Below are 15,364 nucleotides of genomic sequence, written 5' to 3' on the forward strand. Positions count from 1 at the left end.
TTCCTTGAGCCTGACTCCACATTTCTCTCTCTTGCAAAGTCCTTGGTGAGGGAATCAGTAATTTTGCTGGAGTAAGAACAGTAGCAGTTCTATAGTACTGCATGAGAAAAGAGTCTCCCAATATCAATCCACTCCTAAGCCTTTAGCTTTTAAAGAATTGCTGTCAAGTTGTTTACTCCAAAAATGTGATGTATGGAAAGAATAGCTGTCACCCCACAAACAAGCTGGAAACAAAAGCATATTTAGAAACAATTCAATGGTATAAAAGATAAATCTGCTTCATACTGTAAATAAGGAATATGCAGCTGCAGCCAATGAATTGCTTAAGAGCAAAGTTCTTGTCCTTATGCAATCGTCTATTAATAATTTTTGGCATGGCTATGTATTGTCATGTGAGAAACTTGGGTCTGGACGCAACTTTGAGAATTCCACTTACTCATACTACTTGTCCTCTGGAAGGGAGGCTGCTGATCACAGTACAGTTGAAGATAGCTCTTAAAAGTTACACCATGTTGTACTGGTATTATGAACTCCCGCAAAGAGCACAAAGGGTGATACAGTAATAGCCATGCAAGATATTGGAGCGTAATACATTACACCGGAGGAAAAACAACAGCCCCTAGGAGGGCAGATTAATTCATGCAGGCATTTTTTTGTCTGAAATGGACTGACAGGAATAACTCTCTCTTCTCTCCTACTACTAAAATCAAGGCAGTTTGACTTTATGAAAGCTGCTTTTATTAGTATCTACAAATGTCTTAGCCCTTAATTTTTGCACAGCGTGAGGCTCTAAATATTTGTCGATGACACTGGAGTTATCAACCCAAAATAAATTCCTGCTCAGGGTAATAGAATTTTGCTGCCTAATGTACATTCCAGCTACAGTTTCAAATGGATGCCCTAAGCTGCTGTGCTCATACCTAGAGATGATGGCCTTTCAGTAGTATTTCCCCAAGTATGGAACAAGGGCATTGTGAGATCTAATTATGTATTGTTGGAGTAGGCTAGGGTAAAAAGGAAATGTGGAATTGGAATGTACCATGTGCAACAATATTTTTATTGTTCATTCACCCACAGCATGCATAACCACTCATGTTTCTTAAAGAACATATGTGGTGTCAAAACATTATCATATCCTCCTTTAAAAAGACCCCCTAACTGTCCTTTCTAGTTAATTTAGGGTGAGCAGATGTCCTGATTTTACATGGACAGTCCCAATATTTGGGGCTTTTTCTTGTATAGGCTCCTATTACCCACAACGGCGGACTGATTTTTCACACGTGCTATCTGGTCACCCTAAGTTAATTCTAAGTGGAATGAAGCCTACATGAGAAATTGGCATCCTGCACTGCTTGTCTAATCACAAGTGAGGAACTGATCAACCTAGGAATGTGTACAAAAGGCTGAAGGAATAGGCTCCACAAGCAAAAGGAACAGACCAGGAGAGAAAAAAATATATATTTTAACGTAATGGAATTTTACAGGGAAAATTACAACACATGCAGAATTTCAGGGCACGCATTGCTGCAAGATTCATCTGGATCTGCATCGCTTGGTGAGCTGGGCCCATTTTAAAGCAAAAGCATTTTAATACTGCCAAATACATACCAAAGTTATCTATTTGGGAACAAGGAATGCCGGCCAGGTGATTGTGTCTTGGAAGGCAGTGACTGTGAAAAAGATTTAGGGATCATAGTGGACAAGCAACCTAACATGAGCTCTAGTGCGATACTGTGGCAAAAAGGGCTAATGCTACCCTTGGATATACAAAAAGGGGAGTAGTTAGTAGGAGTACAGAGGTGATTTTACTTCTGCATACATCATTAGTGAGACCAATACTAGAATACTCCACGTAGTTCTGGTGTCCACATTGTAAAAAGGATGTTGAAAAAGCAGAGAGGGTGCAGAAAAGGCTACAATGATTCAAGGGCTGGAGAAAATATCACAGTGAGAGCCTTAAAAAGAGCTCAATCTGTTTAGTTTATCAAAAACAAGATCAAGAGGTGATTTGATTACAGTGCATATGTACCTTCATGGAGAAAATACTCGGTACTACATGGCTCTTTAATCTAGTAGAGAACAGAACAACAAGAACCAATGGCTGGATGCAGAAGCCTGACAAATTCAAAGAAATAAGGAGCATATTTTTAACAGTGAGGCTGATTAATCATAGGAACAAACTACCAAGGGAAGAGGTCATCAAATGATGATGATGTCTTTCTGGCAGATATGCTTTGGCTTTACATAAATTATACTTTACATAATCACAAGTAATTGGCCTCAATACAGGGATAACTGGGTGAAATATAACAGCCTGTGATACACAGGAGGTCCAACTACATGAGTGAATAGTGCCCGCTGGCCCTAAACCTTATCAATCTATAAACCTGCAGATTTTCCTTCAGATGGGACAGCAGGAAAAGAGAAGGGAAGAAAATCAGTGATAGAAACAAATGTAACAAAGGAGATGTATGAGGAAAATAGGGCATGTAAGAGTAAATTAACCAGAGAATTACTACAGGTCACATGAAATATAACTAGAGTGCAAAACTCTCAGATACTCTAGTATAAATGCACAGGTTTCAGAGTAGCAGCCGTGTTAGTCTGTATTCGCAAAAAGAAAAGGAGGACTTGTGGCACCTTAGAGACTAACAAATTTATCTGAGCATAAGCTTTCGTGAGCTACAGCCGAAAGCTCATGCTCAAATAAATTTGTTAGTCTCTAAGGTGCCACAAGTCCTCCTTTTCTTTTTATAAATGCACAGTAACTCCACTGATGGTGAAATTGAAAGCAAACTTTTCCCCAGTGTATCTGTGCTTGTCACAATCCAGCAAATCCCAAACTGGATAGAGCTGAGTTTGTAGGGATCAAAGAAGGAAAGAGGAGAGGAAATAGGGATGAATTGCTATTTTCCTTTCTTAACACTGCCCATGTTGTTTTCCACTGTTTATGACACAATGAGCCACCCCGTCTGAAGGCAGCAGTTCTGATTAAGCAGACAATTGGAGACAAGGGCAGATAGGAGCTAGCAGAGAAGAGATGCAATTTGACTTGAAAGCCAGACAGAAGTCAAGAAAAACAGACTTTTACTGCCTAGGGTTTACTATTTTGAAACATCCTGTAAATAAAATTCTGCATCAAAACAGAGTATGGCTCAAAAACACCTGGGAGCCTGTGCAGAGGGCACAAAGAATACAAAGCTCTGACCATGTTCCAGAGGATCTGGACCTACACACCTTCTGGACAAAGGAAAGGTCTTCGAGTGCGACCCCTTGGTACAAGTGGCAGAACACTGCTGGTCGACTCCCATCTGAAAGCCAGATTCCTGCACTGCAAATCCGGAAGCAGGAACTCTGAGAAAGAGAGCCCTGGCAAAGCTAATGTTATGAAGGCCAGAGAGGGAATAAAGGCAAATTAGAGTCTTCCTTAAAAAGCGTAAACTTCTCTAAGGGATTGAGGGAAAATTCCTCTCTGGAGAAAAAGCATGGAGCAGGTTTTTAAAAGCAGAGGTTGTTTAGCTTTTTCATTTTGCAAGCCATAGTGAGAGAGACAGATCCTTTCTCTGCTCTCTCCCACAACTGCCACTCAAGTTCCAACCCTGGGGTGGTTTGTTCTTAAAAGGGACAGATTTTCAAAAGCACAGCTCCTATTGTTCTCAAAGACCAGTTGGGTGCTAAGCCCTTTGGAAAATCTGGCCAAAAGTGTTTCATCCTCTCTGACACCAGGAATGGCTGCACAGAACATTACTGCAATGCACCCTAAATAAGAACTGTTTAAAGGAAATATGGGCAAAGTAGGATCTGACACAGCCCAGGTGACGAGTCAGACTTGGCATGACCACTGATAATGAGGTGGGGTGAAGATCAGAATTCAGGAATGGTGAGATTGTACCTCTGCTTCTACTCAAAGTTTGGGTATGGGGACACATTCTCAGCTTAGATATATTTTTGGGAATCCCTAATAGGTTTAGAGGGCCAAAGTAGATATTAATACAAGATATCTTAGCAAGGTGCAGAAATCAGGCAATGTGGGAAGGGTCAAATGAAGAGCTAAGGTTTTAGAATTTTAAAAGGAATTTAGGCATGAATGGAATATTGACTCATAAGTGCCTAAATCCTTTCAAAAATAAGAGTTAGGCTCCTAAATCAGTTAGATGTTACAATGCTGAAGGCAGCAATGGCTAAATACTATCAAAAATCTTGGCCCTAATAAGTAGAAGCCAATCAAAAAAGAAGCCAGGAAAAAGCTGAGAAAGCAGCTCAGACAGGTTCCAAGCAGGCAAGAGAAAGTTTCCATCTAGTAATTTATAGGTTAGCGGAGTCTTAGAGTTGTTAATATTTTATATACATATTTTAAATATAGCCAAATCAAACATATCCAAGGGAAGGTAGAGGTGTCTGGGTGGTCTATGAGGAGAAGTGCGTAGGATCCACATAGTCACTCCCTTTGGCCCCATATAAATTAATCAGCAAAATAATGCAGCCTTAAGATATTATTTTTTCTGCACAGCCCCTGTCATGTCCAGGAGATAGCTTTGTTAGTATGGCTTCAATGGAGATGTGCTGCCAGGGATGGGAGTGGGGAAAGGTATGGGGGTCAGAGCTGGTCTAAATGATGTGGGGCGATTCACGTTAGGGGATCCTCAAAGGGATTCTCTCCCTCTGAGCCCTCCCATGGGCTTTTCAGTAAGGGGGGGGGGGGGAGGAGCTGAGTCATTATTTTTATTAAAAAGAAAAGGAGTACTTGTGGCACCTTAGAGACTAACCAATTTATTTGAGCATGAGCTTTCGTGAGCTACAGCTCACTTCATCGGATGCATACCGTGGAAACTGCAGCAGACTTTATATATACACAGAGAATATGAAACAATACCTCCTCCCACCCCACTGTCCTGCTGGTAATAGCTTATCTAAAGCGATCATCACGTTGGGCCATTTCCAGCACAAATCCAGGTTTTCTCACCCTCCACCCCCCCACACAAATTCACTCTCCTGCTGGTGATAGCCCATCCAAAGTGACAACTCTTTACACAATGTGCATGATAATCAAGTTGGGCTATTTCCTGCACAAATCCAGGTTTTCTCACATCCCCCCCACCCCCATACACACACAAACTCACTCTCCTGCTGGTAATAGCTCATCCAAACTGACCACTCTCCAAGTTTAAATCTAAGTTAAACCAGAACATCTGGGGGGGGGGGGGGATAGGAAAAAAACAAGAGGAAATAGGCTACCTTGCATAATGACTTAGCCACTCCCAGTCTCTATTTAAGCCTAAATTAATAGTATCCAAATTTGCAAATGAATTCCAATTCAGCAGTTTCTCGCTGGAGTCTGGATTTGAAGTTTTTTTGTTTTAAGATAGCGACCTTCATGTCTGTGATTGCGTGACCAGAGAGATTGAAGTGTTCTCCAACTGGTTTATGAATGTTATAATTCTTGACATCTGATTTGTGTCCATTTATTCTTTTACGTAGAGACTGTCCAGTTTGACCAATGTACATGGCAGAGGGGCATTGCTGGCACATGATGGCATATATCACATTGGTGGATGTGCAGGTGAACGAGCCTCTGATAGTGTGGCTGATGTTATTAGGCCCTGTGATGGTGTCCCCTGAATAGATATGTGGGCACAATTGGCAACGGGCTTTGTTGCAAGGATAAGTTCCTGGGTTAGTGGTTCTGTTGTGTGGTATGTGGTTGTTGGTGAGTATTTGCTTCAGGTTGCGGGGCTGTCTGTAGGCAAGGACTGGCCTGTCTCCCAAGATTTGTGAGAGTGTTGGGTCATCCTTTAGGATAGGTTGTAGATCCTTAATAATGCGTTGGAGGGGTTTTAGTTGGGGGCTGAAGGTGACGGCTAGTGGCGTTCTGTTATTTTCTTTGTTAGGCCTGTCCTGTAGTAGTTAACTTCTGGGAACTCTTCTGGCTCTATCAATCTGTTTCTTTACTTCTGCAGGTGGGTAGTGTAGTTGTAAGAAAGCTTGACAGAGATCTTGTAGGTGTTTGTCTCTGTCTGAGGGGTTGGAGCAAATGCGGTTGTATCGCAGAGCTTGGGTTACCAGCAGGAGAGTGAGTTTGTGTGTGTATGGGGGTGGGAGGGATGTGAGAAAAACCTGGATTTGTGCAGGAAATAGCCCAACTTGATTATCATGCACACTGTTTAAAGAGTTGTCACTTTGGATGGGCTATCACCAGCAGGAGAGTGAATTTGTGTGGGGGGGTGGAGGGTGAGAAAACCTGGATTTGTGCTGGAAATGGCCCAACGTGATGATCGCTTTAGATAAGCTATTACCAGCAGGACAGTGGGGTGGGAGGAGGTATTGTTTCATATTCTCTGTGTATATATAAAGTCTGCTGCAGTTTCCACGGTATGCATCCGATGAAGTGAGCTGTAGCTCACGAAAGCTCATGCTCAAATAAATTGGTTAGTCTCTAAGGTGCCACAAGTACTCCTTTTCTTTTTGCGAATACAGACTAACACGGCTGTTACTCTGAAACCTGTCATTATTTTTATTGTTACTTGACAGCAGGAATTGGTTATCACTGGGGTGTGGCGGCAAGAATAACTTTCACAGCCCTCTACCACAGTACTAAGACTGGCTATGCATATTACAATTTTCAGCCTCCACTAGGGTTGGGTTTGGTGCTGACTGTTCCTCACTCTGGCAGTGCCAGGTATGCCACCCCATTGCTCTGACAGCTGCTGAAAAGCGAGCTTCCTTCCCTCTTGCGTCCTCCACCATGCTCTAAGGAATGCATTAGGGACTGGACTGACAGCCCCATACCAGTTAGAGGAGATTGCCATCAGCCAGGAGAGGCCTGTCCTCTTTAAGAACCAAAGGCGAACCATTTCCCAAATGGTCTCCATGGGAGAGCTAATCCCTCAACCAACCAGCTTCTGGACAGCCAGAGGATATATCAGCCACCACCGCTGCTGCTAGAAGAGCTAGCTGCAAGATAGAAGGATCACCTAGAGGAGCCTCTATGGGGATCTAGTGGTGGACTAAGCGATTCTTCTTCCATGGGGTATCAAGGGAAATTATTTTGGGGGTGGGGAAGTATTTTACACAGGACGTGTCTTATATATGACCAACTGGGCTGAAACATTGCAGGCAGCCCTTTGCTAGAATGTTGGTAGTACATCCTTGCATAGAAATTCAGTATAAAAATGATGCTGAGCTAGTGAACCTATATCCACAGATGTCAAGAGATTCAAAGTTATGGTTACTGCAGCATTTTTAATTTTGGCACACTGCAATGTATCTGAGCTATATCTTCAGCAGTGGATAGATACTCCTAAGACTTGCCATACTGGAACATATTAATTTTGTCCATCTAGACTGGTATCTTGTTTCACAAAATGGCCTTCATTAAGCCCTATTTCATATAGCTAGCCAACTGTGTAATCCTAAATCAACAAAAAGAGAGTCCATTTGCTCAAAAAAAAGCACTTGATTTTAAAGCTTTTCATACAGTTAACCTTCAATATATTTTCTTTACAGAGCAGGGTGTGCACTGTCACCTTCTTTATCACACCAGCAAAACGGGAATGTCCCACAGCACGGCTGCAGCCAGGGCTTCCACATAATGTTGTACAAAGAGAGCTGTTGTGGGACTGGAGTCAGTGTCTGGCGATGCTCCTGAACAGCTCTTTCTATTATGCTTATTATTGTGTCAAACAGGGGCTCAGTGGCAGGAGACAGAGTTTTGGCCTCGGAAGGGTCTCTGGAGAGATCAAAGAGTAAAGGAGGGTCATGATGGGTTACACCTTCCCCAAAACATGGGCAAATTCCTCTTCTGTAACACGCTCCAGCACCCTCTGGCTGGAATATTGGAGTCACATAATGAGCCTTCCACAGTGCCCCACCTGGTAGGAGAGAAACCAGATGTAAGATGATGCATATAGACATAAAATGGCATTAGAAGAGTGAAAAGTCTTTCAGCACTGAACATATTTTTATCACTTAACAAGTAAAATTTTTAATTTGTAACACAAAGTGCCAAGCTTTGCCTTCATACTGCTTAATGCGGTATTCAGATTTTGGGTCCATCCAAACAGGATTAAGTCAATACTACCCGTCCCAGAGCAATGGAGCAGGGACAACCTTAGTTCTGTACCCAATATTCTGGTCAGCATACTTGTGCCCATAGTGTGTATATCAAAATATACATGCAGGACAACAGCAAATTATTGCTGCTCTGTGGGTACCCGCATTGTTCCTAGGTGGCACAGCTACACACTGTTTCCCATCCCAGGCTTGTTGCAAAGCTACGATCTAGCCTATATTAAAATTGCATTATACAATACATATGCTTTCCTAGAGATTGAAGCCATCATTGTTTTTGGAAGAATCTTTATACTCACTGTCCTTTTGATGCCACCGTACTGCATGTAAATACATGCCACAGTAGTGAAACAGGAACTCGTGCGCTGAGTGCTGAATGGACCCCTGCAGTAAAGGCATCAGGTTTTGGCCATCGATCACCCTAATGTTGATGGAGAGAATGGTAGTCACCAAACTGCAGTGAGTTGCAGGATAACAAGTTCTGTACTCAACTGTCATTGCATATGAAAACACTTGCAATTGAAAGCACGATTGAAAAATTACATTTGGAACAAGAAACATTTATGAGTAAGGGGTGAATCTCAAACATGTAAAAGATTTATATGAACTATATGCAGCTTAGGCAGAGGTGAAAGTAAGCTGGTCCGGTCTGGTACGGAGTACCGGTAAAAAAAGATGCAGTAGTGTACTGGCAAATAAGTGGAGTATTCAGTACTGGCTTACTTTCACCTCTTTTGTCTGCAGAGCAAAAAGTTCAAACTCAAAGCTAATAAAAGCTTGGAAAGGGAAAAGTCTTTGTCACATTTGTTTGTTGTTTCTCCCCCTCTCCTCCTCCAGCCAGGATGCATACGCGGCTAGGCTCCCCATTCCCCCAGCCCTCCCACTCAGCAGGGGCTGCAGGGGCTCCCCTCTAGCTAATAGCAGGTAGCAGAGGGACTGGCTGAGGGAGAAGCCTCCCCAGGATGCCTGCTGTCTGCATAGGAACAGTTTAAACTTAGCTGTTCACTCCGCGGTCTGAACCGCGGCATTCGGGGCTATTTCTGGTTTTCTTGTTAATTTCACTCAGGGTTGTTGCTGGGAGCAGGGGAGGGGGGGTTGTGTGAGACCAAGGCAGGGGCAGAATACAATAGCCATCTGGCCGCACAGCTTAAATCCAGAGCTAATAAAAGCCAGTGGAAGGGGAAAACTCACTGTCACATTCGTTTCTCTCCTCCCTCCTCCTCCAGCCAGGCTGCTGACAGGGCTAGGCTCAGTGCTTCACCGAACCCCACACTCAGCAGGGGCTCCCCTCTAGCTTGTAGCAGGGAGCAAGGGGACTGGCTGAGGGAGAAGCCTCCCCAGGATGCCTGCTGTCTGCATAGGAACAGCTTAAACTTGCTGCTCCCTCCCTGGTTCAGACTGGGATTCTGGGCTCTTTCTGGCATCCTTTTTAATTTCATTCACAGTTGTTGGGGGGGCGGGGGGGGGTGGGGTGGAAGGTGAGACCAAGGCAGGGGCAGAATACAATAGCCATTTGGCTGCACAGCTTAAATCCAGAGCTAATAAAAGCCAGTGGAAGGGGAAAACTCACTGTCACATTCGTTTCTCTCCTCCCTCCTCCTCCAGCCAGGCTGCTGACAGGGCTAGGCTCAGTGCTTCACCGAACCCCACACTCAGCAGGGGCTCCCCTCTAGCTTGTAGCAGGGAGCAGGGGGACTGGCTGAGGGAGACGCCTCCCCAGGATGCCTGCTGTCTGCATAGGAACAGCTTAAACTTGCTGCTCCCTCCCTGGTTCAGACTGGGATTCTGGGCTCTTTCTGGCATCCTTTTTAATTTCATTCACAGTTGTTGGGGGGGGGTGGCGGGGGGGGGGGGAGGGTGGAAGGTGAGACCAAGGCAGGGGCAGAATACAATAGCCATTTGGCTGCACAGCTTAAATCCAGAGCTAATAAAACCCAGTGGAAGGGGGAAACTCACTATCACATTCGTTTCTCTCCTCCTCCAGCCAGGCTGCCCGATGTGGCTAGCCTCCCCGTTCCCCCGACCTCCCCCCCACCTCAGCAGGGGCTGCAGCGGCTCCCCTCTAGCTTGGAGCAGGGAGCAGGGGGACTGGCTGAGGGAGAAGCCTCCCCAGGATGCCTGCTGTCTGCATAAGAACAGTTTAAATTTAGCTGTTCACTCCGCGGTCTGAAAACTGGATATTCAGGGAAATTATTGTGCCTCCTTTGAAAGAAACAGTAGTTTTCATTCCACCCTCTTTATATAATGAATTAAACACCTGGAATGTCCTTAGGACATAAGGCTCAGATCTCTTTTGTTTTGTGGGTGTCGGTGTCCTGCAGAGTGCGGAGGCTGAAATTGACAAAACTTTCTCTAAGTATCTAAATGTGCTTCTGCTGTTATAGTTATTTTTGTACAGGAAGGGGAAGGGGAATAAGTGATACTGGTATAAGGCACCTTAATAACAGTATCATTGCAATAATTTCCCTGAATATCCAGTTTTCCCCTCCAGACCCTTTGTGGTTTTGTCTATGGGGCTATTTGCTTTCCCTGTGAATCTTTAGTTGTTTTACCAAAATTGCTTTGCCTAAAATAAACCCCGATCATCAGAACACATCTTCCCACCATGTTCTCCATGTTTTTTTTTTAAACAGTAACATTTCAAAGAGGATCTGCAAGCAGTTTGGACATCACAACCATGATCCTCTGCTGCGGAGGGAATGGGATAGATTTGAACTTGGAAATGGTTTCTGATTTTGATTGTATTTTTTGTGTATTATATTATTGAAGATCGCCTCATCCAGGGGGCAGAAAAGAATTGCCCAGGCTTTGGTATCCCTCTTCCTCAAGAACCGTGAGTGAAATTAACAAGGAAGCCAGAAATAGCCCCTAATTTTGCAGGTTTCAGAGTAACAGCCGTGTTAGTCTGTATTCGCAAAAAGAAAAGGAGGACTTGTGGCACCTTAGCGACTAACCAATTTATTTGAGCATAAGCTTTTGTGAGCTACAGCTCACTTCATTGGATGCATACTGTGGAAAATACAGAAGATGTTCTTATACATACAAACCATGAAAAAATGGGTGTTTACCACTACAAAAGGTTTTCTCTCCCCCCACCCCTCTCTCCTGCTGGTAATAGCTTATCTAAAGTGATCACTCTCCTTACAATGTGTATGATAATCAAGGTGGGCCATTTCCAGCACAAATCCTTGTTGGATCATATTAAAGAAGTTCTGTATTAAAATCACAAATGAGTTTGATTCCCCAGAGTTTAAATTACTAATTAAGAGGTCTCTTGGTTTTTGGTACTGTTTCTCTCCCTCTCTAACAACAGAAACAGCACCCAGAGACTCCCCACCCTTTTGTTGTATTAACCATTGTGATTAAAATAGAGATAGAGGATGTATGTGAATGGATGCTTGGTGTGGATAATAACTGAATGATCAGGGAGGTGCCAGCCTAAGAATCCAGTGTCCATCGGCTGAAGAAGGCGTCAAGTGGAAATAACCAGAGGACCCCCTGGAGGGCAGACTGGAATCCACCCAACAGCCTCAAGAATGGGAGAACCAAAGAACAAGATAACATCTTGGAGCCGTCAGGAATGTGCTATCTGCTGATTGATTCAGCATCAGCATGATGAAGCAATTCCCATAGACTGGCATAGGAAGAAATTCCTATAAAAATAGACTCTAAAAAGTGAGAACTTTGGGGTCTGATTCTGCAAACCAACTTCCAGGAGCATCAGATGAGCATCTGACAAGGCCCTGCTCCCTCCTCATGTCCAGGCCACCTGGCCAGTGGCTTGGCATGAGCAACTCTAAGGCTGGTAACTATGATAACAACCTTGCAGAACCTGTGTGAGTGGGTGTGTATGTATGTGTGTGTGTTTGTATGAATGAATGTGTGAATAAATATGAGATTGAATGGAATGTTATAGCTATAACTAACTGCTTACTATGATTCTTTCTGTATTCACAATAAATGTGGTATTTTGCCTTTTTCCCTTTAATAAGATCCTGCTGGTTTTTATTTTATTGGTACAACATCCTAATTCCGCAGTTCAGACCAGGAGTGAACAGCGGAACGGGCAGCCTAGCCAGAGGACGAGACAGGAGAGAAACCAATGTGATAGTGAGTTTCCCCCTTCCACTGGGTTTTATTAGCTCTGGATTTAAGCTGTGCAGCCAAATGGCTATTGTATTCTGCCCCTGCCTTGGTCTCACCTTCCACCCCCCCGCCCCAACTGTGAATGAAATTAACAAGGATGCCAGAAAGAGCCCAGAATCCCAGTCTGAACCAGGGAGGGAGCAGCAAGTTTAAACTGTTTCTACGCAGGCAGCAGGCATCCTGGGGAGTCTTCTCCCTCAGCCAGTCTCCCTGCTCCAAGCTAGAGGGGAGCCGCTGCAGCCCCTGCTGAGGGCGGGGGTCAGGGGAATGCAGAGCCAAGCCGCGTGGGCAGCCTGGCTGGAGGAGGAGGAGGAGGGAGGACAAGGAGAAAAATGTGATAGTGAGTTTTCAGGCTTATTCCAATAGTAAAGTTTTATTCCAGACAGTACTGGTAGTAGTAATAGTAGCTTTATTTTCTATAGCTAAGTCACGCAATGGGAGGGATCCATGAAGTATGTAGGAGAGGTGGGTTGCTTGTGTTTGGACTGTAAGGGTAAGAAATGTAACTTACTTCCACCCCTGGCCACGCCCCCTTCTGCCTGAGGCCCCGCCCCTTCCGGGGGTTGGGGGAGAGAGAGAGAGAGAGAGAGAGAGAGTGGGACCCGTACCGGTAAGAGCTGTATTTTACTTTCACCCCTGAGCTCAGGGATCTGAAAAAGTAGGCTAAAAATGGCATGATAAACATCCAATATTGAGCTCTAATGTTAGGATCATTTTCAAATAAGATTCCATATTGGGAATTTAAAGTAATGAATATGTTTTACAATTTCTGTACCTGTCCTGGGGCACTATCCCTCCTGCCAGATAAATCACCGTAGGGTAAATGTCCATGAGACTTGTAGGTTCATCGATAACTGTGTCTGCAGGTAACACTCCCGGCCATCTAAATATCCCTGGCACACGGATCCCTCCTTCCCAGCCTCCCATGCCTTTTCCACCTATTGTTAAACAACAAGGCAATAGAAGATATTTTAGAAACATGAAGTATTGCTTACTTAACCTGCCTAACGTTACAGGTTTGTCCTTAATTAAGCCCCTCAAACTTTTTTCAGTTTTAACATAAGCCCATTCTCCTCAGGAACACATTTAGTTGTTTCAATCCATTAAAATGGATTTTCTTCAGCTGCCCCCTCAGTAGCTTACCTATCTATTGATTCCCCTTTGTTGCCATACTGGACCATAGCATGGATCACATTTTACTACGTAGATAGTCACATTGATGCCTCCGTCCCCATTCACAATTCAATGGATTGCCTTCCATTCACAATCATGTAATATCCTGTGAGAACTATAGCAACTGTTTAATATTGTAAGAGTATTTAATGTGTCTTAGAGGTTTTTAATGCAATTTAGCATGTGACCAGCCAGTTCTCCATGGAGCACCAGTTTGAGGACCTCTGAATTAAAGTGTTCCATCCCGTCACCTAGTTACGTATGTACGAGTGTATCTCCAGGAATTTTTTTTTTAACATTTTAATAACATAAGAAAATAGATGCAGCTTTATCAATTCCTTTCACAAAATATTGAAATCCTCTTATACCCCTACATTTTGAGCAGTCTAGCTTCAATTAATTACTTGAACAGTGGAGTGATCAGCCAGTGAGGTACCAAGACCAGGCTGGTGCAGAGGGCAGTGGAGAGGTGGGAGCCGCGGTTCCAGCAGCAGCAAGTGAAACTGAGGACCCAGCAGCAGAAAGTGAGTGGAGAAGCCTAAGAGGTGCTGCTGGAGGAGAAGTCCCCCCGTCCCTTTGTGCTGGGTGATTCAACTGCGTTAGCCAATACATATATGCTAGGCATAGTATACACCACATTAATAGATATTATGTGCATGGTATTAATGTAACTCACAGGGGTGTTGGGAAGTTATCAGGGCCAGGGCCGGTGCAAGGAGGTTTCATGCTCTAGGCGAAACTTCCACCTTGTGCCACCCCCCCGCCCTATGGTAGCTCCCCGCCACCCCCTCCACCCTGAGGTGCCCCCCCTGGCGGCAGCTCCCTGCCGCCCCTCCCTCCTTCCCCTCGGCCTGGGCAGCCCCCCCACGGCAGCTCCCTGCCACCCCCTCCCTCTTCCTCCTTGGCCCGGGCAGCCCCCCCGCGGCAGCTCTCTGCCGCCCCCCCTCCCCCTCAGCCCGGGGAGTCCCCCCCTGTGGCAGCTTCCCGCCCCAGCTCACCTCTGCTCCGCCTCCTCCCCGAGCATGCCACTGCTTCTCCTGCCTCCCAGGCTTGCGGTGCCAATCAGTTGTTTGGTGCGCAAGCCTGGGAGGGAGAGAAGCAGAGCGGGGCAGTGCTCAGGGGAAGAGGCGGAGCAGAGGTGAGCTGGGGCGGGGAGCGGTTCCCCTGTGCGCCCCCCCTTCCCCCCATTACTTGCTGCAGGTGGCCCTCCCCGCGCCCCCCTGCCCCAGCTCACCTCCACTCCACCGCCCCCCCAACCACTTGGCGCCCTAGGCGACCGCCTAGTTCACCTAGTGGTTGCACCGGCCCCGAAAGTTATGTTTCCTGACTGTATTATGCTCTTCTCACAATTCTGTCCACACACGCCACACACCCCACAGCACTTTGCAAACCTGAAGTCAGCTTTGGCATTAGAAAATAGAAACTTGCCAAAGCAAAGATGCATGAATACTTTCTACCAAGTACAGTTAGAGAGTCCCATCAGCACTTGGAATGTAGTATTTAAAATGAGATATGGGAAAGTATAGGGAGGTACCAAAGACAAAGCTGGCACAAACTGATGGGTTAAACTTAAACTTTAAGTGATGTATAAAGAGTTTTGCAACTTGTAAAGTCATACTATAAATAGTACTAGCCGAAATGCGTACCTTGAAGCACCCCTTCTGTGTCAGGTGAACATACTGTGAGGTAAGAATTGCTTCCTGGATGGATGGTATATATGTCTTTGTTTGGTATTGTACTGCTTTGTCTTTAGACAGGAAAGTCAGATACACCTTTTGGTCAATAACTAAAGGTGAAGAACCAACTGAATAAGCTGTTAACGGAGAACTGACTAGCCGGTCAGTGCACATAGGCCCCCTCAAGAGCCAACAAAGTGAAGCCAGTAAAAGGACACGCAGGGGCTTGGAACTCCATTGCTATGGTCCCGAAGGCAGAGGTGGTCCAAACATCAGCTGCAACTGACCTTTGTATGTGGGAG

The 15,364-nt window shown here is 45.0% G+C and overlaps 2 protein-coding genes across 3 annotated transcripts in view; both read right to left on the bottom strand.

The window, feature by feature from the left end:
* Window positions 1-3,340, bottom strand: part of LOC140914981 (arylsulfatase D-like) — a 26,709-nt gene extending 23,369 nt beyond the window's left edge. For both annotated transcript variants that reach the window (XM_073354183.1, XM_073354172.1), the window contains exon 1: window positions 3,238-3,340. In XM_073354183.1, the coding sequence (XP_073210284.1) occupies window positions 3,238-3,311 (74 nt within the window). In that variant the 5' untranslated portion in view covers window positions 3,312-3,340. The remainder of the gene's footprint in view (window positions 1-3,237) is intronic.
* Window positions 3,341-7,310: 3,970 nt separating this feature from the next.
* The window catches only part of LOC140899890 (arylsulfatase D-like), a 33,439-nt gene continuing 25,385 nt past the window's right edge, over window positions 7,311-15,364 (bottom strand). The window contains exons 8-10 of the mRNA XM_073316592.1: window positions 12,989-13,151; window positions 8,367-8,488; window positions 7,311-7,868 (exon numbers count right to left, since the gene is read on the bottom strand). Of these exons, the coding sequence (XP_073172693.1) occupies window positions 7,498-7,868; window positions 8,367-8,488; window positions 12,989-13,151 (656 nt within the window). The 3' untranslated portion in view covers window positions 7,311-7,497. The remainder of the gene's footprint in view (window positions 7,869-8,366; window positions 8,489-12,988; window positions 13,152-15,364) is intronic.

Source organism: Lepidochelys kempii, chromosome 1 (genome assembly GCF_965140265.1).
Source record: "Lepidochelys kempii isolate rLepKem1 chromosome 1, rLepKem1.hap2, whole genome shotgun sequence".
In the NCBI taxonomy this organism is placed as follows: Eukaryota; Metazoa; Chordata; order Testudines; family Cheloniidae; genus Lepidochelys; species Lepidochelys kempii.